Source organism: Protomyctophum parallelum, assembly GCF_964188405.1.
Source record: "Protomyctophum parallelum genome assembly, chromosome: 5".
NCBI lineage: Eukaryota > Metazoa > Chordata > Actinopteri > Myctophiformes > Myctophidae > Protomyctophum > Protomyctophum parallelum.
The window spans coordinates 27823547-27850329 of NC_139702.1; the positions used below are offsets into that span (position 1 = coordinate 27823547).

Sequence of the window (26783 nt, forward strand, 5' to 3'; positions counted from 1 at the left end):
CTCTGTCAATCACACTCCTTAACAGAGTCCTTGCAGAGGGCAGACAGGGTAGGGGTCGAAGGTTATGAGGTGATGTTCTTCCTCTTTTGCAATAGGTATGTTGGTGTGTGGTTTTGTAATGTTGTACGGGTCACTGTGTGCCTTTGTTGTCTTGTATTGTGTATTGTATTGTATTGTATTGTATCTGTATGCTGCAGGGCGGGTCCTTGGGGTCCAAGACAAATTTCTCCATTGGGAGACAAAATAAAGAAACCTTGAACCTTGAATAAGAAAACCTGTCATGGAGTGGTAGAGAATCATCATACCAAAACACAGAAGACAGTTGGCTGGCCTCAATGAAAGAACATATTACTCCAGTTTTGGCATCACTGAACTGGCTTCCTGTTGTTTTTAGGATTGATTTTAAAATTATTTTACTTGTCTATAAAGCTCTCAATGGTCTCGCACCTTCCTACCTACATGACTGCCTGCCTAAATATGTCCCAAACCGGCCCCTAAGGTCTTCCACTGCTGGCCTGCTCGCTTTGCCTAAAAAAATGGCAACTAAAAAATACGGGGAAGCAGCTTTTTGCTTCTACGGGCCGTCGGCATGGAACAAGCTCCAACTGTACCTTCGTCAGGCAGCCTCTGTAGACATTTTTAAAGCTCAGCTCAAGACCCACCTCTACAACATTGCTTTTAAGTGATCTTTTATTTTTTGTTATTCACGTATAATACGTACAATACGTTATTCACTGTATTGTATTACTGCTTGTTTTTTAATGTCGTTGCCTTATTTTATCTGTTCTTATCTTTGTACCACTGCCTTCTCCTGATTTTACACTGCGTTATTGTCCTATTGTTTTAACTGCATGCCTGTTTTAATGCCGTTTTGTTTTGCTTTTGTTTTTATTATTTTTTCTGCTCTGTAAAGCACTTTGAGCTACATTTATGTATGAAAGGTGCTATATAAATAAAGTTTATTATTATTATTATTATTAAGTAGCCTACCTGCTGCTGTAATATTGTATCACAACATAATGTTATATATCTTGGCATGAACCATATCATTGATCCTGGTTAGGCACGCCGCACGGTTATAGATTCACGGTCGGGAAAACTTGGGATTCCCTTCTTGCGTACCAGTACAGCACAGGTACACGTACCAGTGGTTGGGAACCTCTGCATTAAGGGACACTACTGCTTGTCTGGCACGTGTAAGATTTTTGAGGTATTAGGATTCTACTGCATTCCATTAATTATAGTACCGGATGAAAACTTGAATCAACCATGTGAAATATACCGTAAATGTTTCATAGTTATTTTTGTTATTGGGTATTAAGCCATTAAGAAATGCATTAAATACAATTTATAAGATTTTTATGACTTTGGACTAAATATAAAGAGATTTATTAAAAACATAGCTACAAATGATGTTGGCCTTGTTATTGTACTTCATAATTCATTGTGTGATGTCCCTTGAGGGCCAGAAAAAAATGTTGCATGCACTCACCTGTGCAAACCTGTTGTGATTGTATAACTATACTTACTCTGTTTATTTCTCTGTGTCACTACACCCTGAAGCAGGCACAAGCTGACACGCCTTGGTGTATTAAAATATTTAGTTTACAGTGCATTGGATTATCCATGTGTAACTTCTAGTAGTCCCATTTCAAACAGAACCGCTATGCTACCTTTAAACCTTTTAAATCTGAGGCTATTTTGAGAGGCGCTAGCCACTAGCCCCTCCTATGTCCAGCTTTGAGGGTCTGTGTAAACACAAACATTGAAGACAGAAGTGTGTAAACACAAATATTGAAGACAAAAGTGTGTAAGCCCAAACATTGAAGACAAAAGTGAGGACGCAAATTATGAGAGGGAGGGCAGAATCCATTTGTACCGGCCTGCCCGTCGGGCGGTGCGATGGGTCGGCCGGTCCGTGGGTGGGTCGGCCGGCCGGTGCGATAGGTCGGCCGGTCCGTGGATAGGTCGGCCGGTCCGTGGGTGGGTCGGCCGGAAAAAAAAGATTATATATATATATATATATATATATATATATTTTTTTTTTTTACCAAAATGGTAACTCTGTCATTCCTCTACCGTCTTTGGGGGTCTCAAGGTTCAGGGACCCCCAGGGACCCCCAAATGGTAACTCTGTCATTCCTCTACCGTTTTGGACGGGGGTGAGCTCATTTGAATCGGGTGAATCGGGAAATAGCTTGGTTAAATGTCCATATCAAGTGATATCTGAAAAGTGTGTGTGTGAGAGAGCTATAGTAAGAAGAATATGCAGATCAATATAAATGGTTCTGTCTCCCTCCCATCAATAAAGATCTATCATGAAAATGTCAAGAGTTACCATGTGGGAGTCCCCGAACCTCCTAAACCCCGATAATGCGCCCAGAGAGGCAACACGATTCCAACCAACCCCTCTCCAAAACGGTTGAGAATTGATAGTTACCATTTGGGGGTTCCTGGGGGTCCCTGGGGGTCCCCGAACCTTGAGACCCCCAAAGACGCCCCCAGGGGGGCGACACGATTCAAATGAGCCCACCCCCGTCCAAAACGGTAGATGAATGACAGAGTTACCATTTGGGGGTTCCTGGAGGTCCCCGAACCTTGAGACCCCCAATGACGTTCCCAGGGGGGCGACACGATTCAAATGAGCCCACCCCCGTCCAAAACGGTAGAGCGGCCGACCTATCGCACCGGCCGGCTCATCGGCCGGTACAAAAAAATAAATAAAAACATTTCCGGCCGGCCGACACACCCACGGACCGGCCGACCCACCCACGGACCGGCCGAACTATCCACGGACCGGCCGACCTATCCACGGACCAGCCGACCTATCAAACGACCGGCCGACCCACCCACGGACCGGCCGACCCATCGCACCGGCCGACGGGCCGGCCGGTACAAATGGATTCTGCCCTTGCTGGAGGATGATTGGCCAGAATGAGATGATGTGTGATTTTTTATATAGCATTTAAATAGTTTTGAGAAAAGAATGCTGATAATCGTCCCAAAGTAAGTGCAAATGATTGCTGCTATTTGTTTCAACTATAAATTGGTTGTAATGCACGTAACTCGAGAACCGTTTGACCCACCAACTTCACATTCGACACACACGTTCCACACCACCCCACAGGGAGTGCAGTGCCAGGTATCGAGTCGATCGGACCTACGGTTCTCCAGAACCACCACAAAAGGCTCTGGCCAGGCTCTGCCAGTGAGCCTAATGAGGCCAACTCCTTTCACCTGGGCCAGGCTCTGCCAGTGGGCCTAATGAGGCCAACTCCTTTCACCTGGGCCAGGCTCTGCCAGTGGGCCTAATGAGGCCAACTCCTTTCACCTGGGCCAGGCTCTGCCAGTGGGCCTAATGAGGCCAACTCCTTTCACCTGTGCAATTTCCAGACTCTGCCTCAGCCAATTGAGGCTCAACGAATCAGGCTCTGCCAGTGGGCCATACACTTTTCACTTTGCAGTCTACTCTTCACACACAGGCACACAGGCATAATACAGATCTCCATGTGGGACACCGGCTGACAGTTAAAACGGGTGCTATGACAACGTATATCATTAGGTGCTCAAGTTGCATCGTTCCCAAGCAGGCCCTGTGGCCGACTGCGACGGGCACGTACAGGTCCAGTACCCTCAATATATAAACATGTATCCTACTATAAATGCGCCATGTCTCTGTCTGTCTGCGTGCCCCACCGACGTCAAATTCGATACACACGGTCCACAGTCACAGGGTGTGCCGTGCCCGGTATCGAGTTGGTCGGACCAACGGTTCTCCAGAACCACCACAAAAGGCTCTGGCCAGGCTCTGCCAGTGGGAATCCCCTCACCTGTGCAATTGCCAGACTCTACCTCAGCCAATTGAGGCTCAGGCAATTTTGAGGCTGCTCTGGGAATCCCCTCAGTGGGAACCCCCTGGCCTAATTGATTGCCAAGTCCAATTTTCAGGCAGTTTGCCCTCACTCTAACTCAGTTACAGAACACCTTTGCTGGGTCAAATGCATGCAGGCTGACAACAAGCCATCGTTACATAGACGACACAGCAACACACAAATTGTGGATTTTCGTTTGACACAGATCTCCATGTGGGACACCAACAGACAGTCAAAACGGGTGCTATGACAACGGATATTATTAGGTTCCCAAAGTTGCATCGTTCCAAAGTAGGCCGGTGGCCGACGGGCACGTACAGGTCTAGTATAACAAATTAACAACGTAATGTTAATTTGTAATGCTATGTTTAACACAATGCTGTACAACCTGTACGTACATACTTTCTCCATTTACTTAAAACAGTTTTTATTATACTTGCTTTAGCAATGTAAACATCTCATGCCAATAAAGCTTATTTGAATTGAATTGAAATACCTTTACTTTTTTTTTTTTTCAAACCTATCTTGAATCTTTGGTAATAACTCTTCTTCTCTCTTTGGAAAGTCCCTCTAGTTATTATTGGAATAATTTAACCTATTCAAAACGTATTTTATAAGGAGTCAGATGTCCTCAATTAGCATTTTGTATGCAACAGTGACGGCAGTCTATTAGGATAGCAGAGTTAATAGTTAACCCACAACATAGGCTTGATGCTGAATATGAATGTGTTCCTTGATGGCCAGTGACTATACGACACAGTTTAGGGTTAGGTTCATCGAGTTTCAGGTTATTAAGTGTGTGGGTGCACCAAATATTGCCAATCAACAAGCTCACAACGTGTGATCAGCTATTTTTGGTGCACACGCACGCTTCTCTGGTCAAAATGCCTTTAATGTGATCTACCATTACTGTAATACACTGCAGTGTATTTTACACTGCAAAGAGAACGAGAGATCAACCATGTGCTCAATGGAGATAAAAGTTGGGTTAAAAACCTAGGTTGGTATGTGCTTCTAGGATCAAGAAAAAAAAGGAAAAAAAAGGAAAACCAGTTTTGACTTGGTGGACGTAGCGGTTATGTTGTCAAGACACAACCGTCATCTATGGGTTTGATTTGACCCGTATGCTATATCTGTGGTGGAGACAATGGGTTTGATTTGACCCGTATGCTATATCTGTGGTGGAGACAATGGGTTTGATTTGACCCGTATGCTATATCTGTGGTGGAGACAATGGGGAGCACGACGCACGCACGCACGCAACTGTAGACAGACAGATATTCTTCCCCCGTCTCTCTCTCTCTCTTTCACCCCCCCCCCCAGACTCTCTCTCTCTCACCTGGAGGGGACGGAGGAGCCCAGATCGGAATGTCCGTTGTTGCGAGTCTCGTCGTCGGGGAAGGGGCTGCTGGGAATGATATAGTCGGGTTCCTCTCCGGCTCCGTAGTCCTCAAACTGCTCCTCACTCAGGGAGGCAGAGGAACGTGTCGATAGGTCAGAGGTCACCGAGATGTTGGTGTGTCCACACCTGCAGGGAAGCAGAGTGAGGTCATTCTTCAACATCGTCCACTCTAGGGATGTAATCAATCAATAACTTTATTAACCAATTAAGACCAGAGGCAGACTACAAATGCCTTCTAAATCATTCTGAAAACTTTAAAGATTATAGTTCCGCGGATCTGAAAATGTCACTTTTTCAGATCCGCAGAACGCAGCGAATCAGGCTGGAACCCAGGCTAACTAATCGCAGGTGTTTTTACAGTATTACAGCCCTAGAAGTGGCTAAAGGGCTTCACACACCGTCTGCGAACGCTGCACGTCAAAACAGCCGCCTCCGTTATTTTCAATGAACCTATCCCACACCGGCGGCGTCCCGACGCCTCGCCTGACGCTCCAATAGAAACCAGTTCTATTTTCCAGGCGTTACCGTGCGGCAACGCCTGTACGCCTGCGCTGCGCACCTGGTGTGTGTTGGGCTTAAGCTAGCTTAGTGTGTGTGTGAACCCTTTTGCTTCCCTTACAGTGAGGTTAGGTAAACAAAGATGGCGGCGCCCTGTTAGGCTGTGGCTCCATCTTTTTTTTAAATTCTTCTAAATCCTATGACTTTTCTAAAATAGCATACCTACAAGCTCATATGAGCTTGTATATCTGCTATTGTAGAGCTTGTAGATCTTCTATTTTTCAATAGCTAAATTATAACAATGCTTAAAACACCAAAAGGGGTTCCCGCCCAAAATGGGTTAAGAAATGATTACCTGTAATATCTGTACAAATTAGCTAGGCTTTGGATAAATTCCACAATGTAATTGCGGGAGCATTTGAAGAGCATGGACGTTGCATTATCCAGTAGACTCGTTAGCTTTTAGTTCGCTAAAATGAGTGAAATTAAAAGGGCAGCAGAAACGCTGAGTGCAGGAAACACTAGGCGGGGCAATACTGTACACTGGATCCGAGCACTATAGGAGCAAGGTAGGTCCCCACCGGCAGCGCTAAGTAGTCACCCATTAAATGTCAGTATACTGTATCTATAACCACAAAGTCCGTGCCCATGTGCGGTCCGCGCGCACGTGAAACCTCCTCCCGGCCGGGCCCCACACAATCAGGTTCTGGCTATAGGGGATATCATAAGCTTACACACCTGTTTTTCTTCAAGGCAAAACAGGTCTGTAAAATCACTTAAGCAACCAGTGGTATTCTAATTCATATATTATATTGAATTATATATATGATATGAGTGTACTAAGATAGTCTAAATACAGATAATCTTTTAACTGATGCCGTCCCACTGGTGCTCATTGTCTTCGGTTTGTAGGTGGATGTACGGTATGCGTTTTGTAACCCGTCCTTCGGCAACATATTGGTCAGGATGACTGGATTACAGTGTGTAAAATCACACACACACACACACACACACACACACACACACACGCACGCATGCACACGCACGCGCGCACACACACACACAAACTGAGAAGAACATACTTGTCTCCAGAGAAGAAAAGCTCCCCCAGCACGTCGTCCACCTTGTCCCCGGGTCTGGCCAGCCCCTCCCCAGAGGAGTCTGACCCGTGGGTGCTCTCCACCGCGCTGTCCCGGTCCGACTCCCTCTCCCTCTCCCTCCCGTCCTCTGCCACCCCCTCCTCTTCTCCCGGGAACAGCCGGCACCCGGGAACGCCGGCGTCGGGAACGGCCCGCGTGCACATGATGACCGAACAAGCCTGCGCCTCCTTATCACGCTATGGAAAGAGAGAGACAGAGAGAGTCAAAGTCAAAGTCATACGATTTGTCACACACGTTACTACCGCAGTGAAAATTGTTCTCTGCATTTGACCCATCTCTCTTGGAGCGGCGAGCCGCAGCCAAGGAGCGGTGAGCTGCAGCCGTGCCGCGCTCGGGAATCATTTGATTAGTTGATTAGCAAGGGAGTCTCATTGGGTCCCATTTCTTTGGTATGATGACCCGGCCGGGGATCGAACCCCCGGGCTCTCGTGTTCATTTAACTCAGAAGGGTGTGTACACTCTTTGGATTTAAATAGCCCTGACTGAGGACTTGACCTTGTCTGTCGCAAATTTGAGATTATTTTTTTTTTCTCACACACAGAATTTAAATGTTTATAATTTGATCAGAAGACACAATTACTGAATGTCTGTCTCCAGGTTTTCTTCAGAATATGTACAGTATGACACTGATTTACTACAACACTATGGCACATTATGATTCCAGTAGTACTAGTGGTTCTCAAACGTTTTATTTATTACCTCCATAACTCCTCCATAATACTCTCACATTTACAGACCTGTTATGTTCATTCAGAGCTATAGCTATTTGTGTTTCTGGTAATATTATTGCCCACTCATTTTGGCCATTGAATTTCAATCAAAAACGTCCACCACAAACCCCTGATTTGAAGTTGTACAGTACATGCTTTTGCCTTTGAGAATGTAGCAATTACTGAGATCTTACATTCTGTGTGAATCAACTGCCTCTTTGCCTTTCACTCACTGTTACATTAGTGAAAACCTTGTGACTCAAATTCTGAAGTTTACATTTCTTTCCCCCGTTTTCACAGAATTTCATGGGCTTAGCAGGTTATGTAACACAATGACACCCTTTCAAGACAACCGTCGACTCTCTCAAAACTCTTTTGTTGGGGGTTAAATACATAGCAGGGGTTAAAAACATAGCAAACAACAAATATTGCATAAAAGTTGTGTATGCTTTTACATCCAACATCAATGTAAAGATGTGAATTGTATTGAAGGGGGTATTTTCCCTCCAAGTAAAACCTTTGTGTGGGAATGTTCTTAAGGGTGTCTGAAAGGGGGAGGGGGGGGGGGAAGGCAAAGAGGTGAAAGGTCACGTAGTCAAAAAAAGGTCATACGTCACTCTCCATTCATTTTGACTCTTGGACGGCTCTAATCTGGTCTAATCTAAAGAGAACGTGACCGACAAACAGCACGACGTGTGAGAGGGAAGGAGGGGATGGGGGAAAGGGAGGGAGAGAGGGGGAAAGGGGGAGTTACACGCAGCAAAGGCAGTCGGGATCGGGACTCGAACTCTGTTCTCTCTACATTGGAGGCTATCTATTGGGGCCCTATTTTTGCCGGTGCCTTACCCCTTATCCCTAAACTTTTTTTACTTTTACCATTTGAAAAACATTTTTAAATACGGTAGTTCAAATAGCCGATCTACAAGCTCACAACGTGTCGATGTAAACTTGCTATTTGAAGCATTTTAAAATGTTTTTTTTTTTTTTTTTTTTTTTTTAATAGTAAAAAAGGCATAGAACGTTAGGGATAGGGGTTAAGGAAGGCACCTGCGAAAATAGGGCCCTATAGGTGCCTAGACACTATAGACTAGACCCTCTTCTAGACAGCCAACAGATAAGAGCCACGCTGTAAGTATTGACCCGTAGGACTCCACTCCAGAGTCAGACTACAGAGACACAGAGACATCCTTGCATCTGTATGAGTGACAGTGATATTCTTTGCTTCATTCTTGAGACAGACCCTCTTCTACGCGGCTCGTAGAAGAGGGTGTGGCTCCTATAGAGCCACACCATGATAGAAAGTTAGAAACGGACCCGTTAAAAGGGCTCCAGGACTCCAGGTTGTACAAGGTGTAGGAAGGAAGGGTCAAAACTAATAAGCAGAGAACAATTTTCACCCGGGCCGGGGATCAAAGTATAAGTAAATTATATAAGAAGGTATTCGAGACAGTATTCCAACAATAAAAGTTTGAGCAATAAACTGTATTGTGTACAAATATACACAAACAAATGGGGTTCAAACTCGGTCCTCAATTCATCATATGCCTATCTCAATTTCTATACTGGATAAACAACTACTGTTATATCTCCCACTGAACACACACACACACACACACACACACACACACACACACACACACACACACACACACACACACACACACACACACACACACACACACACACACACACACACACACACACACACACACACACACACACACACACACACACACACACACACACACACACACACACACACACACACACACACACACACACGAGATAATTACCCTTTCAACACACTGAGGCCCAGTGTTACTAAAAACAAGCCAACATGGGGTCTGGGGGGCAGAGCGCCAAAGAGAACAAATCCGAGCAGAAAGGTCTGTTTAGCATTCTACAGGCCAAGGACAGCCAGGGGGTCTCCTGCCTCGTACCTCTGTGTTCCCTGGCCTACAAATTAAATGACAGTCAGTATGAAGAACAAAAGCAGCCGTTTCCCCTCTCGACGAGAGCCTGACTGATATATTGATATACAGAAAGAGAAGCGAAAACCTCTAAGATGGCCTGTTATTGATCAAAATTATACTTTTTCAATTTATTTTGTGTTTTTGGGGCTCCCATATAATGTGTTTTCTATCCCCACAAATTTTGAACATTTAGGCTTTCATATCATATGGGTGTTTTAATGGAAATTGCTCTCGGGACAGGCTCAACTGATTTTGGCCTCATCATGATGTCATCAATGTCACCCTACTTTGTATAATTCCTCCTCTTCTTCAGTCTTTCAGTTCCAAATTTGCATTTCCACTTTGTTTACAATGTCCGCCATTGTTGATTTTCCAAGCTGGCATGGAATGGAAACAAGCCTGGTTTTATCTAGCATCAGTATTATAATGACTCAAATATTAAATAATCTGCATATCAGCACAGCTTTCAAAGTCCAGAAAGAAATGACAAGGACTGGTTATATCAGAGTGGTGATTGAGGCTCAAACCATTAGAAATAACTTTGAGGGACACAGACAATATGATATTAAATATTAAAAGCAGTTTTAAAATGCATGTTATTTGCACTTTAAGCTACATACGATGATACATGATGATACTAAGATACTTTAATTCTTCTTAGTGTGCTCTTTTTTGCACTCTTTATCCTATCGTTGTTCTTGCCGTTGTTATCTTTGCTGCTGCATTGTCTGAAGGAAGCCAAACAGTTTTACTCTTATGTCCCGGTAGGCAACAATAAAGTACAACCTTGAACCTTGAACATACTGTACAGTCAGTGTACAAGGTTCAAGGTTTCTTTATTTTGTCTCCCGACGGAGAAATTTGTCTTGGACCCCAAGGACCCGCCCTGCAGAATACAGATACAATACAATACACAATACAATACAATACAATACAATACAATACAACAAAAGGCACACAGTGACCCGTACAACATTACAAAACCACACACCACCATACCTAGTGCAAAAGAGGAAGCACATCACCTCATAACCTTCGACCCCTACCCTGTCTGCCCTCTGCAAGGTACTCTGTTAAGGAGTGTGATTGACAGAGGGACAAAGGAATGCTTGTATACCTATTATATTTGCACGCATGGACCTCGTACCTCGTACCTGATGGCATTAGCCGATACTCAGGGTATAGTACATGGGAGGGGTCAGACACAATTTTCTTAACCTGTCCAATGGTGGCCTGCTCAAAGATGACCGGGGGGGAGGGGGGGGGGAGGTGTAGACATACCCATGATCTACCCTGCCATTTTGGCTAATCTAAGGATCTCAGATTTGTATTTTACAGTTAGGTTTCCAAACCAACTGCAACTGGCCTACAGTATACATTGGCCGGTATTTGCCTTTTTGGACAACATTGTTATCTACAATAAGACAGCCGATGTGTCTACTCTACATTCAACCTGCCACCCCGGTGCATATCATTCTTGTTAAAAAAAATATATATTGAAATGGTTAGCTCACAACGCAGCGTGTAATAGGGCTTTAGTGATGAAATAACATAGTTTCGCTAATTGATTAGAAAAGGTTTTCGACAAACCATTTTTTGACAAAACATCAGTCATAAACGATAACCGGTGGGCTAGGTACAGTAGGGCTCTCCGAATTCGGGTTCACCTTCATCGGTAACCTCTGCTCCAGCTCTATGTACATGAGAAATGAGCTAGCTAGACATAACATTTGCATGGTGCATAAAATATCTCATGGCAAGGAGAAATCCAGGGATTTTCCCCTCGCTTGATATGCTAGAACAGTTGTTGCTGTGTGCGTGAGGTTGTGCGCCCGTGCATACATGCCTCTGCTATGTTTGCCCCATACTGTATGAATGCTACAATGTCACACTGTAGGACACATGATGTACATACACTGTCATTAAGGCCCTGCATTAATAATAAAGCTTTGCTAAGAAGTCTGTTAACGGCAAAGTGACAGTTGGCAGGAATTTGGTGGCTTCCCCCAGCTCTCTCTCTGTGTGTGTGTGTGTGTGTGTGTGTGTGTGTGTGTGTGTGTGTGTGTGTGTGTGCACGCGCCTGCTTGAGGGTGTGTGCGCGACGCGTGAGGGTGTGTGTGGATTAGGAATTAGTTCATTTGGATCCCTGCCAGTGACTCCTGAGCCGCTCTAACAAGAGAGGGAACAGAGTGATGATTGAGTGCGTGCATGTACGTACGTGTGTGTGCGCCATGCTTGCATACGCGTAATGTGAGTATGTGTTGTGTGTGTGTGTGTGTGTGTGTGTGTGTGTGTGTGTACTTGATCTAACCACCATGGGTCCTGGATGACTGGGAGCTACAACTGCCACAACATTGTGTTGTGTTGATAACTTGTGGGCTAGACCAAAACACAAGATGGCTCAACAGAAAGCTAGAAGGGCGGCAGAAGCTCAGGAGGCTGTCATGGTCATGGAATGCCAAGGTTTGATCACTGGCACTTTTTGGCTGCGTGTCGTATAGCGTCTTTGAGCAAGACACTGAACCCGGCCTATAACCCGGCTCCAGATACTGTATAAGTAGGTTAGAGCCATACACATTTGCCTCCACCATTGGTGAGTAATTGGGAGAATGTGACACATACTGTAACACACGCTTTGGATAAAGGCACAACATAAACGGCATTTTTGTTTTGTATAAAGCTCAACTTCCCAAAAGCTGCCACTAAACTAAATGAGACAAAAAACCTGGCTTACCAACGCCCCCCACACACACAATGCCAAAAGGCAGAAAGGTGGCACTAGTGGGTCTCAACCTGAAGGTCACTCACGATCCCCAGGGTGGTCCCCCACATGATTTTGCGGGGGTCCCCAGATGACAGTGAAGTGCCAAATTTAAGGAGTTTTAAGAAAGGACCGGACCATTTCAATACCTACAAAAAATGAGAAAATAAATAAGGCCATAACTGCATCAAACGTAATCAAAAAGTATGTTTTAAAAACTGGTAAAATATGGGCCACATCGTCAAATAATATAAGAAAGAGGGAAAACATAGCCAATCTGCAAGCTTACAACGCCTCACGTTGCGAGTCGCTGTGAGCTTGTAGACTAGATAGGCCATCGCAATATTTACCTGTGGATGTGTGGGATCAATCAAGTCAAACAAAATGTAATGCCAGTTAAAATATTATTTTTGGGAGTCCCCCTTTTGGTGTTTTAACTAAGCAATGCATTGTGTTATACTTTAGCTATTGAAAAATAGCAGATCTACAACAAGCTCATAGCGCACCACCGAGTGGCGTGCTACGAGATTGTAGGTCTGCCATTTTTGAAAAATCGTAATGCGGCACAAATCTTTGAATACATATTTTTTCAGAGTGAACCTTTTTCTTTTTCTTTTGACGCCAGGCCTAACATCTCATCCTTAACACTATGAACCAGAGCTAGTGCTAGAGGAAAGGCTATACAATAAGACAAATAATATTATGGTTTAATAGGGATCATCCTCCAGGGAGCACATTAAGTGAGCGGCAGTCAATTCCAAGGAAATCTAGCGTCTAGATTTCAAGATATGTTGTTAGGGAGTAAAGTGATCAACGAACAGATACAGACAGGAAGTTCCCGTTCTCGCCCACCCGCAGCCCCGACGCACGCACGCACAAGCAGGCACGCGCACACAGCACACACACACACACACACACACACACACACACACACACACACACACAGTCACAGTTTGAAGAGAGAGACATCTCTTCGTCTTTAGAGCCCGTGTTTAGTGGGCAACAAAATCCACTTCAAGTCTTACTTACACCCATAAGATGTGATGAAAAGATGAAAATTATGCTTTGTTGATAATGAAGGGTACAACCTCCCTTATCTGAAAACCTTTATAAAGCCGTTTCTTCTGCTTCAACATCATTATTAAGGGTGTGAAAACACATCCCTTATTCATATCTTTAATAGATTAAATAGAATTAAAAAACCCATCAGCGGTTTATATACGAAGCCCCAACAGAGGTCCCCCACAGGGTCTGGCCTAGTTAAAAGACCCCGATTCTAACCTCCTTATCTTGCTCTCCTCTGCCTCCCTTACGCTCCCTCCCAGGTGATACCAAGGGCAGGGCATGGAGAGGAGGAGAGACGGAATGGATGAGTATAGTCAGGGAAAACCATTCTGTGTCTTTCCAACTCTCTTTATTGTTAGTTTAACGCAGTTTGACACTTGGGAGTTAAATGAACACTCCAAGATTTTAAGTGTGTATGTGTGTGTGTGTGTGTGTGTGTGTGTGTGTGTGTGTGTGTGTGTGTGTGTGTGTGTGTGTGTGTGTGCGTGTGTGTGTGTAAATTAAATTACTACTCTCCAAATGCTCAAATGTTGCTTAGAGACAAGCCAGACGACTGTTGAACACAGGTTAGCTGATCATTGATTAATAATAATTAGTATTATTATTATAAAAACAAGATTGCAAAGTGTGCTCGTTAAAATTAAAAATCTAAAAAGTTTATCATTTTAAATTAGCGATCAGTGGAGAATACCAAGATAAGTGTCGCAGTGGCTTCGCAATTATTACACAATCATTTCGATCAATTCGATTGCAGCCTCTGCATCCGACCCCGTTTATTAAACTTATTGTTTTGAAGAGAAGCCCGTCTTTCTTCTTTACAGCTTCATGAAGCTCATTAGCAGCTGAAAGAGAGCATGTGTGCTCAGCAAACTCTGTCTCTGGATGTCAAACACACGCGCACACACGTGTGTGTGTGTGTGTGTGTGTGTGTGTGTGTGTGTGTGTGTGTGTATCAGGTGTGGTAGAGAGACGGAACAGAACGGGAAGACAGCAAAAAATAAATTGAGCCAACCAAACGGGGTGGAAGGATGAGTGAAACATCTATAATTCAGCCACCGCAGCTGAGAGAGGAACAGAGGAGGGGAGACAAAACAAGAGAAGAGGGAAATAGTGTGCGTGCGTGAGCATGGGGGACCTTCACTCTAGGAAAATATAAAACAAATGGATTGCATGGAAGGTGGAGGAAACCTTTAAAAAGATTAAAATGCATCAAATAATCTAAAATACACAAACGCTTGGCATGCACGTGCACGCACACACACACACACACACACACACACACACACAGTCACACACACACACACACACAAAGCGACAGCAGCTACAACCTCGCAGTGCATCTTTAAAAATAATATATTTTTTACGGTAATGAAACACTAATCTCACCTTCAACTGGCCGCTATGGTACTGTCTTTTGTCTTTCAACAGTGTGACAGACAAGTTCTGTGAGGATATGAACCATGATTATTATGTTAATGATGAACGTTGTGTAACCAACCGAAACGCAAATAGTGAGTAATGCAGAAGGAAGTTGCTGAAATGTACCTGGTGAAACTCAATTACTCAATCAATACCGTCTGTACGTTGTTGTACGTACACTCAGATGACATTATGATATCACTAACTTGACCAATTGCCAAAGCAAATCATAACTATGAAGAAGAGTCTTCGGGCTGTATTTTGCGTGTCTTAAGTACCAGATCTTATTCCCTAACTTGAGTAAACTAAAGACCTGGAGGCGTGATCAATGCCATTTGGCTATTCTGAGTGTCCAAAGAGCATTGATCACGCCTCCAGGTCTTTAGTTTACTCAAGTTAGGGAATAAGACCTGGTGCTTAAGACACGCAAAATACAGCCCTTCATGTCTTCAGTCAGCGGTGGCAGTGTCTTAACTGACGTCGAAAAAAGAAAAAGAAAACGTTCGCTCTGAAAGAATAGATAATAGATAACAAATAACTTTGGGGCAGGCCCAGTCTAGAGTTTAAATGGACAGGTATCAGTCAAAAGGGAGATATCGAAGACCTTCGGTCGCAATAAACTATTCTATCAGGGAAACCTTTTAATGATGCTGGACAATTCTAACAGCCTGAAGTTAGCAACGATGGAGCCATTTCAATTTTAAACGGCCATCTGCTCAGAGTATATTCTTGAGACCCATGTGGCAGATTATAAGAGGTTGTGTTGAAGACTCAGGCAGTCTGAAAATGTGAATCTAGTTTGCGTCCGAGCATAATACAAGAGAATGACAGCTTGGCACGCGCGACAGAATGCAGCCTTGTTACTAACTTGTAAGTTTTATTTTTGTAAAAGAGGCAAACTAATGTTGTTTATGCAGTTTGCTTTGATGGAATAATTGATTTAACATGTACCGGTATGCCGTAATATGATTTAATTTGGGTGTGTTCTACTTCTAAATGAAGTGTTTTGTGTTGATTGTGTAATTTATTTGTATGTGTTCCTTCCTTCCTTCCACGCGCTACGTCCGGCTGGGGAAACTCCCCCCTGTCAGGTGAAAACAAGCAGCTTGGACTCCTCATGCATAGAAGGAAGCATGAGGTCAGCCCGCTGCCCTCCCCAGGTTGGCGCCCAGAATTACATTAGATAATTGACACTGGGTGGAAAAAATGGGTTGCAAAATTGTGAAAAACAAAAAGTACACACCCAAATAGTACAACGTTCAATCAATTATTCCATCAAAGCAAACGGCATAAACAATATTAGTTTGCCTCTTCTACAAAAATAAGTTACAGACAGTTCTCTTGTATCATACCGTACTTTTTTATTATTACTTATTTTTATTATTTCCCACCACGGAGTAACCTCGCATGATCAGACTATCCAGCATAGGTATATCCACCTCGGAGGACAGTCAAGACGGGCAGTGTCGGTATAGGCCAATCAGAGGCAGGCGGGGCGTTACCATGCCTATGCTCGGACGCAAACTAGATTCAAGCAGTCTGGAAGGGCAAACTAAAACTATTCTCAGTGGTGTGTTCACCTTTCTTTCTTACCGTGATGACCCTACACTGCTGCTGCAAATGGTAAAGCGCACACACGCACACACACACACACACACACACACACACACACACACACACACACACACACACACACACACACACACACACACACACACACACACACACACACACACACACACACACACACACAGTTTTTCAAGTGTTAAACTCCTTTCATCCAGTTGAGCTAGATTCTTACGGCCAACATTAAAACGATGAACTCCACCTCTCTCTCTTCATCTCAGTGCAGACTGAGTGCTGTGGGTCAATACAATTTTTGTGCTGAACGAATCATTAAATTTGCCCCCTTTGGCCCCGGCGTGGAGAATGATGTGTGGATGACCATGCATTTCAAGCCATCATCATCAATCCAAGAGAAGAGGCTTTTTGAACTTGCCCTGCAGCCATGGCAAAAGCACAGAAAACAAGAGAGAAAACCACCTCAAGTGAAACAATATGGCATGTCCTATAATGTTAATCTATGTACTGTACAGTGTGTGTGGTGTAACAATTTGCTGCATAATTTGGGTTTGTGAAAACTACAACACTTGTATCGCCTCATATCGCACAAATTGTTAGCTGGATGTTAAAACTCATTCAGTGCCACCTGGTGGACACCAGTTTTGGCCCTCGTTGCCATCGAAGCCCATTATAAATAAAATAAATAAATTGTAATTCTATTGTGCATGTAATGTGCATATCATCACCTGCACACCAGATTAGAGGAATTTTCAAAATATGGATGAAGCGTCCAAAGGCGCTATTGGCACTCTTGGCCACCAGGGGGAGGCGTCCAAAGGCGTCATGTGGCACTGAGACAGTTTTTTGTTTTTTTATGATTTTTTTTGTTGTGGCTTTCGCCTTTATTTTATATATTTTATGGAGGAAAAGACAGTAGGCTGACAGGAAATGGGGAGAGAGATGTGGGGGGGAAGACATGCAGTAAAGGCCGTCGAGATCGGGAGTCGAACCCGCGGCACACTGCTGGATTACCAGCCAAGGTGCCTGGACCGCTGAGCCACGGCCCAGGCCGCACTGAGACAGTTTTAATGACTATGGAGCTCCATAGCCTCCAGAGGACGACTGCTACTGATGTTGGTGACCCAATGCCCCTTTCCTCTAACATCACCCTTAAGCCAGAATTTCCACCGGATCACATTTTACTCTCAAACAAGATTTCTCCAAAAACGATTGGCTGGATTGTAAAATGAGCTAGTGATTTTGGAGAGCCCACAGCTTTTCCTTAACCCATTTTGGGCGGGAACTCCTTTTGGTGTTTTAAACATTATGTTATAATTTAGCTATTTTTGAAGAATGGTGAAAATGTGCCTCAAATTTGGAATATATTTTTTCAGAAGGAACGTTTTTAAACTCAAATCTTTGCTTCTGGGGGGTCCCTGGAACAACATATTTTCAGATGGGGGTCGGAGGCCAATTACAGATCATTTTTGGGGTCCTTGACATGAAATATTGAGTGATATAGGCCTATTTCAGAAAACTGTCAGGATTTAGAAGACTTAGAAGACTAAATGGGTTAAATTCCTTATAGTACGGTTCTTCTGCCAAAATGTCCAGCCTCGGTGTAGGGGCTGCTAGCGGGGAACTCTGGGTTGGGATAGCGAGTGAGTGAGTGAGACACATAGACAGAGGGAGAAAGAGACCTAGACAGACAGACAAACAATGTTTACTTAAAGAGGATGATGGAGAAAAGTGAGACAGAGAGAGAGAGAGAGAGAGAGAGAGAGAGGGCTCCTTTGAATTGAATTGAATGTGAGATAAAGAGAGAAAAGGGTGAGATAATTTTATGTCAGCCTGGACTCCACAGATAAGAAATGCTTCTCTGCGGTAGCATTCTCCAACCATTTGTCAAAACAGCTCTCTCGATCTCTCCCACACTGTCTCATTTCTTCTTCGAGAGCTTAAGTGCTCTCTCCACAACTACTGTAAGTTCAACTACAAAATGACCAGTCAGCTTTAATGCACCATCTATATTCTATAGAGCTTTGCTCTGTGCTCTCAGTGGTGGGTTTATCTCTTTGTATTGAGTAGTAAACACAATAAGGCCCAAACCGCACCAATGACTCGCCATGCAACTCCTTGCAACATGCAACTCTGCGTGCGACAGAATGCTATAACTGGACATATCAATATCACACACAAGTACTGACGTGCACCGAGCTGCAACAAACATCTGTTTCCACAGCAATGATTTTTGCGACATAATGTAAACCGCTGGGTTTCCGTGGCAAGTGTTTTTGCGACTTGACGTAAAGCCGCAGACACACACACACACACACACACACACACACACACACACACACACACACACACACACACACACACACACACACACACACACACACACACACACACACACACACACACACACACACACACACACACACACACACACACACACACACACACACACACACACACACACACACACACACACACACACACACACACACACACACACACACACACACACACACACACCTTGGACGGAAACTAGTGTTTTCTCATGCCAATAAAGCTCCTTTGAATTGAATCACTTGCGACGCAATGTAGCTACATGCGCCGACGTTCTATGGGACGTATCAGACCGCTGCGACGAACGCTAAATCGGTTTCGTTGCGTCTCCAATTATTGGTGTAGTTACGTTAGGGCCTTAGGCCCAAACCATACCAATGAGTTGCAAGGAGTTGCATTGGTGCGGTTTGGGCCATAGTTGGTTCCTCACAAGATCTCGTGGGGCCATCAGAGGATTTACTAAATGAAAAGAGAGATATCAGTAAATACAACGTATGTGTTCAATAAGTGGGTTTGTCAATACATCAACATCAAAGTCAAAGTCGTACGATTTGTCACACACGTTACTGCAGTGAAATTTGTTCTCCACATTTGACCCATCTCTTGGAGCGGTGAGCCGCAGCCAAGGAGCGGTGAGCTGCAGCCGTGCCGCGCTCGGGAATCATTTGATTAGTTGATTTGACCCCCCAATCCAACCCTTCAATGCTGAGTGTCAAGCAGGGAGGCATTGGGTCCCATTTTTACAGTCTTTGGTATGACCCGGCCGGGGATCGAACCCCGACCTCCCAGTTTCAGGGTGGACACTCTAACCACAAGGCCACTGAGCTGGTCAGTGAATGGTAATTAGTTGGCACTATAGGGCTTCCCATAGTTTTACCGAATTACTGTACAGACAGAGGTGTGGTGTTTCACTATAAAATAAATACATAAATACTTTAGCCACTGAACAAAAAACATTAGCCTCACAGACTGATCGATTCAGCACTGTATTTTTCTCCTCAAATCGCTCGCTTTTCAAGTGCATGCATTTATATTTTATGTACGGTATATATACACTCTTGTCTGCTTGTATGTGTATGATTCACCTCCTGTAGCAATAGTTGACCCCGACACAATCACACAGACAGACACGCATAGGAGGAACTAATGACTCATAATCCGGCCACAATTTCACACAGTATAAATACTGTCAGCACATTGGTTTTTGACAGCTGAGCTGATACGCGTACACCCTCGCCACTCCACTGGCAGATAGATACTTCCAATCTAAGCGACACCTCTCAACCGACTCTACATATCCACTCTCTCTTACTGTACAGAAGTTACATTTTCACACAAGCTCTGTGTCTTCATTAGATGTGGGCCGAATGTCACAAAGATTGAATGTAATTTTCGTTTTCTTTCGGCACATGGCCACTGTTAGGTGCTTCAGCTTGATAGTTGATATCAATCAATACTGTTTTGATGTTTTCCTATACTTCCTTGAAGGGATTCCTTGAAACAGAATTTTCATTGTGCGATTTCAATCAACGATCTTGGACACAATGGACAGTTAAAGTCAATATTTACAAGAATATACAGCTGCACGTCAAGGTGTGATTCAATCACCAGGTATCAAATCTTGCATCTGCTCCATACCCTGGGGTATCGTTGGGGTACAGTTACTGTACAGTACAAATGTTCAGTCAGACCTCCTACATTCATATAAAATTACATTTGCATGTAATATCTCAGTCAGCTGATGACAACATGAATTCACTATTGGTGCTTTCTGATTTGAGCTCTATTTTTGGGAAATCTTCCAAAGTATTTTGGGGGGACAAAATAGCTAAAATTGCTGAGATTGTATATGTAGTCTATTTTCGCTATTTGTCATAAAAATACGCAATTACTGTAAGGCCAAGAACAGAGGCAACCCATGTCCAGTTTACTAACTCAAGTATAGAGGGTTGAAGTGGTAAATGGACATTTCCACCTGAGTCCTGTGGGGAACAGGTAGTTATACTGCTTGGATTACCAGGAATGTTGTCCTGAACAATGGACAATGTAGGACAGCAGAGGAACCCTGGGGACCAACTACAGGGATTCTCTATGAAACCTGTAGAGAGTGGAAGCACATGTAGCATAGCCTATCCCTAGGGTGAAATAATAACTGAACTGTGTGTGTGTGTGTGTGTGTGTGTGTGTGTGTGTGTGTGTGTGTGTGTGTGTGTGTGTGTGTGTGTGGAGCTTGAAATGCACGCCTTGTTTAAAAAGGTCATATTGCAGATATGTGTGTGTGCGACATGCATGCGTGCGTGCATGTGTGGAGAGCTTGAAATGCACGCCTTGTTTAAAAGGTCATATTGCAGATTTGCGTGTGTGTATGTGTGTGTGTGTGTGTGTGTGTGTGTGTGCGTGTGCGCAGGGTGTGTTTGAGAGTAAATGTTTATTCACCCAGACATGGTCTCTCACAATGTGACAGATGAATGGAGCATAATTAATAATGGTGTACAAGGGTGCACACACAGGGAAACTCGAGGACAGTGGCAACAGTGTATGGTGTCCAAGAACAATCCGTCAATACAGCCGTGTGTGTGTGTGGTGTGTGCGCGACTGCGTGTGTGCGCGAATGTTGTGTGCGAGAAAACATCAATACCAGTGTCATGATATTATGTTGTGTGATTCTTTTTAGACAAATGTTAAATCCTTTTCTCAGATTGAACAACAAAAACAGTGCTATGATGCTGCACGTTCAATTGTTCATTGTTACAGGGGCTGTGATAAATGCAAATGCAGATCCGACTGTTCATTGCTTAATAAAAGTTAACTTTCTTTAACTTGCTGGATTTGCAGCTATTCTGTTTTTCCATCATACACAGAATAGAATCATGCTGCGATGACACCAGATTGATCTATCCATCCATCCATCCATCTGGCGGTGTGTTATTTTAGTTTTCATAAACACCGCCCCACGTGTGAGACTAGAATTTGTTTTGTAAAACACAGACAAAAATGTTTGTGGGAGCTACTTCTTCACTCAAGTGCTCTCATCTCGAGCATATGTGTGCATTCACATTTCACTAAATCCCAAGCTTAAGCTACAGAATCAACCAAGTGTCATATTGCGGGAACATGTCACACCCAACACCAATGTCACACACCCTGGTGTGTGTTTGTGTTTATTATCCATCCGTTTGTCCTCAAGGTGTCAACCCCCTGTTCCCACACAGAGCAACAAGTGCTGAGCAACAACTAGTCCTGTTCAAACAACAGCCAACAGACTCCTCCCTCATATCAAAACAAGTCAAGGAACAAAGTCAATGTTAGCATGACAGAGTCAAACCAAAGTCGTCAGCTGGGTCAAATTGTACAGTTCTGTTCATTAAAACACATACCGGTACATGTGTGTGTGTGCGCAGTGTTGGTCACGCAAATCTGCAGTCTTGTATTTGATAAAGCACTGTTTCCCAGTGTGGGTCACAGACCAAATATTATGGGTAAATCGTAAATACTCCTTTATTTTTGGTTTCCTACATTTTGTTTTGTTTTTAATTATAATTTTTCCAAAGATTTTCATACCCCAATCCCCCCTCAAATAAATGCATATTTTCACTAGTTTTGGGTCTGGGAAGGAACCACTGTGATATCTGATATGGAATGTTTTGTAAGAATTCAAAATGAGAAGACACGTTACATTTTAACACACATTGCCCACGGTGACTGTTGCCCTTGTCATTAGGTAAATTACAATAGAACAAGGAGAAAATAAGATGAGCAGACGGCAGGCGCTAGCCGGTAATATGGCTGAATTAAAAAGGCCATCGTCACACAGCCAAGTGTGAGCTGCAGTGTGTTCTGTTCTGTCCTCCATGACGCCAGTGAGGAAAAATGAAAACAATTGTCCACTGAAAAGAATCCGTCTGTCTTTCTTTACAGAAAGTCCATTGTCTTTTTCTTAACTTTGTCAGGCCTCTAGCTGCCATCCACTGAATGAGGATTAGAGGGGCAGACCCTCCGCAGGTGGTCGTCAGCTGTGTGTTTCAGACATTATCGTGAAAGGCTTGGACAAAAGCTCCAACGCCTTGTCACCTTTTTATACTCTAAATTAAAGCCTACATGATGTTTGACTGTGTAAAACATGAACACGTTTATTGTTTAGGGTCCTTCAAAATACTACATCTCTTAATTTCAAGGTGGTAACTATTTTCTGTAATTCTGTGCGTGCGCACACACACAGAAACAAACAAACTGTTCTGTTCTCTTTGAATTACTTAACCTGGCTGTGTGTGTACACAGCAACGGTCAAGTAATTCAAAGAGAACAGATATGCAAGGACGATAGGCATAATGTATATTATTTTATGTTAGATTTCTTATTATCACTCCCTCTGTCTTCCGGTTTCTCTCTCTGTCAAAGAACCAACCCACACAGTATACAAGAGAGGTTCCCATCTCTGACTGATGCAGATTAGCTGCCATTTATCCAGGGCTCAGCGCTGATAATCTAGTTATTCTAGTCCTGGTACAAATACAGTATGCTGTCTGGTAGACAAAAGGGCAGCATTTCAGCACACAGTTTTCACTGTTTTAGATGAATGAAATGCTGTTTTGGATACATTGAAATCTGTACTACAGTAAGTAAATAACCCAGAGGGCTTACCACAAGTAGTATTAATGACCCAATAACAAGCCAATGAGTAAAATGGATTAAGTATCATGATCTGGTCAGAGGCCACTGTCCTCGGTTAACTCAGAGTCTGGACTGTGATACTGATGGACACGACTCAAAACGTCACTTCTTAGACAGCACAGCAGACACGAAATAACCAAATCATTTTAAGTGCATATTGTTGTTCTTTAAAATATGGTGCAAAATACTGTCAATAAACTAAAAACATCACTCCTTCAATATTTATGCCAATGGCATTAATGCATTGCTATGCTAAAAACATTTAAAATGCCAATATCATTTGTACTATGAAAACCTGCATCTCCCATCATCTCCATAATATGGTCACGCCTCGTGACATTACACCAGTCCATATTTGGTCAGTTGGTCACGCCTGGTGACACGTCACGCCACCGTATGGGTATATGGCCGTCTCCATCACGACACTGACCTCATCAAACTCTGGACACATGAAGAAGTCTGGATCATCTCCATATACTGTATGGAGCTGACCTGACCATTATGTTGATCTGAGCCCCCCATGCCAAAGTTCCAGCGCTCTTCCAGCAGTATGCCGTCACCCAGGCGGATGTGTTGCACGCGACCTCGCCCTTTAGGTCTTCTCGCCCTTACTTAGGGCATCTTACTGGGTATATAATGGTCACGCTGTTTTTGGGTTAAGGTCTTCCTGAAACATGTTTATTCTCAGGGTTTTATCACAGTGCTTTACTGCTTTTACAAACACGCCAACAGTATTCCTTGCATGTGAAACCTACCAGTGTTTAGCTGTGATCATAACATCCAGGCAGAATGCCATTGGACACAGAACCAAAGTTACAGACATCACATGGTCCAAGAAGCAGAGATTTGCCATGGCTTACATGTCTGTCTTTCTCACTTTCCTGGGGTTTTATCCCTATATACCTCCTCCATCTGTTTCTCCTTCGGTCTCCTGTTCTCTCCCCACTACTATACTCTAGTCTAGTCTATCCCATCCGCTCCCGGGCCTCATGCAAGGGGGTAGCTCTCAATTAATCCCACTAATAGAGATGGAAAGCCAAAGTCAGATGGAAACCCTCTGTAGCCACTAGCCACCATCACCAGCAGCAGCAGCAGCACAGCCACACAGAGAAACACACAACTATATCTACATAAGATAGAATCGCAGCTAGACAAGGAGACGAGGAAGAGGAGACAACAGACAGACATTGAAAAGGGACAATATTACAGCAACAGAAACACTAAAAAGTAGAAAACATCAGCCCACCACGGTGTGGTGTTTCTGGTGGTCTCACACACACACACACACACACACACACACACACACACACACACACACACACACACACACAATCCTCCCCCCCCCCCCCCCCCTCTCTCTCTCTCTCTCTCTTTACTTCTTTCACTTATCCATCTCTTTCCACGTTATAATCCCCCAATGTGACACCGACGCCCCCTTCCCCCGACCCCTTTTAGCCGGCCCGGGCTGCAGCAGGCGGCCAGTGGTCTCTCTTACCCTGTGTGCTAGTGAGGGGGGTCCATGGTGCCCCTGCCTCCACTCTCCGCCAGACAAGCCCTCATTCGCTGAAGTCATCCACTTGCCCCGTCCGCCAGGGCTAAGTCCACTGCGAACAACACACGCTGCTCGCACTACACCACATACAGGTGTTCAGTTCACTGGAGGAGGAGGAGGTGGTGTCTGTCAGGGATAGATAGTCCAAAGGGTAAAGTCCTGACTCCCGAGGCTTGGTATTGTAGTCCCGAACCACAAACAACACAGAATGCCTAGCCAGTAGCCGGAGGAGAGCCGCTTGTATCGCTGTAACCAGCTGCACTGGCTGGGATGGGTTTTCCCAACTGCAACCGGGGAGAGACTGCAGCCGCCTGGCGGCACACACACAAACACACACACACTCACACACACGTACACTAGAACAAGCTCTGGCACGCACGCACTCACACACGCTTGCTTACTTACTCACTCACTCACTCGCTCCCTCCCTCTCTCTCTCTCTCTCTCTCTCCCTGGTTCGCCGGTTGACTCACATTCACACACAGTGCTCGCACACTACAGTCTATGCATGCACTGAGTGATCACAGAGGCAACAGTTGTTGAATTCATCGCCCCTCCTTCTCCCCCCCTTCCCTCCTCCCTCTTGGGTGGTTGCTTAGCAACTGGCTTCAAGGGGCGGGTTTTCGGGGGCTGCAGACTCTTCCCCTTGGCCGCTATGCTTGGCCGCCGCCCACTCAGGCCACATTTGCATGTTGAAGGCCCTGCCTACCTGTCTGTCTGTCTGTCTGTCTGTCTGTCTGTCTGTCTGTCTGTCTGTCTGTCTGTCTGTCTGTCTGTCTGTCTGTCTGTAGGCAGGAGATGGGATAGACAGGCTAAAAAGAGAATAAAAAGATGAAATAGTAAGAAAGAAAAAAATAAATATATATAAGACCTAATAAGTAGCATTTGCATTGACCAGGTAACAGTTTAGCATAATAACTATTAATATACACCCACACTTTTTAGACTTGAGAGCTACTTTCAAAATCACCAGCTCAACAAGATCTACCCACCGATTAGGCCTATACTGTACCATAACATTGCTGAAACTAGTTTATAATACCGGAGGGGGTGCACTTTGAATTCGAAATAGAGGGGGAGAAATGGAATAGGTAGGCTAAGGTTTTTTGTATATTTAACCTGGGCAAATTGTACATCTAGCATCCATAAATGGATATGTACATATGGTACTATTAACACTGGATGTATTGCTGTACAATGTCTGCCGTCTCCACAGTGAGAATATGGACAGATGTGCAGTCAACGTGCAGTGAATATAATGAACAATATAGGCCACAGAATCTATGTAAGGTGTGAAATAATACAAGATCACATTTTAAATATTACGAATAAGAACTGAAGTTACCGCACAGCCAAAAATGGAGACGACGTTGACCAGGATTGGTCTTTCAGGTTAAGGATGGTTTATTCCAACAAGATACTCTCTGAGTACTATGAAGTGTTCTCTGAGCAGGCTGTTTTATGGGGAAAATTGGGAAATGTTTATCATATACTGTAGTTAGATGATATTGTACAGACGCCATGAATCATAAACAAAGACAGAATTATTATACAAACCATTTGTTATCACACACGTGTCCGATTGTCCCACTGGTCATCTTATCACATTGGAGACGTCTCGAGGCGCCCTGGGTCAGATGTTATTAGGACATTTCAGTAAAATTCAGTCAACAGAGATATACTTTCTGTGTAATGGCGACATGCAAAGCATGGCAGTTCAAATGGCAAATGGGGCCATGTATAAATTACCAGAAACATCCCAGGTTGAGTGACAAAATGACGCAA

The 26783-nt window shown here is 44.0% G+C and overlaps 1 protein-coding gene across 2 annotated transcripts in view; it reads right to left on the reverse strand.

The window, feature by feature from the left end:
* rab11fip4b (RAB11 family interacting protein 4 (class II) b) overlaps window positions 1-25386 on the reverse strand; it is a 48389-nt gene extending 23003 nt beyond the window's left edge. For both annotated transcript variants that reach the window (XM_083766027.1, XM_083766026.1), the window contains exons 1-3: window positions 24942-25386; window positions 6855-7108; window positions 5212-5400 (exon numbers count right to left, since the gene is read on the reverse strand). In XM_083766027.1, the coding sequence (XP_083622153.1) occupies window positions 5212-5400; window positions 6855-7108; window positions 24942-25019 (521 nt within the window). In that variant the 5' untranslated portion in view covers window positions 25020-25386. The remainder of the gene's footprint in view (window positions 1-5211; window positions 5401-6854; window positions 7109-24941) is intronic.
* Between the last annotated feature and the right edge of the window lie 1397 nt (window positions 25387-26783).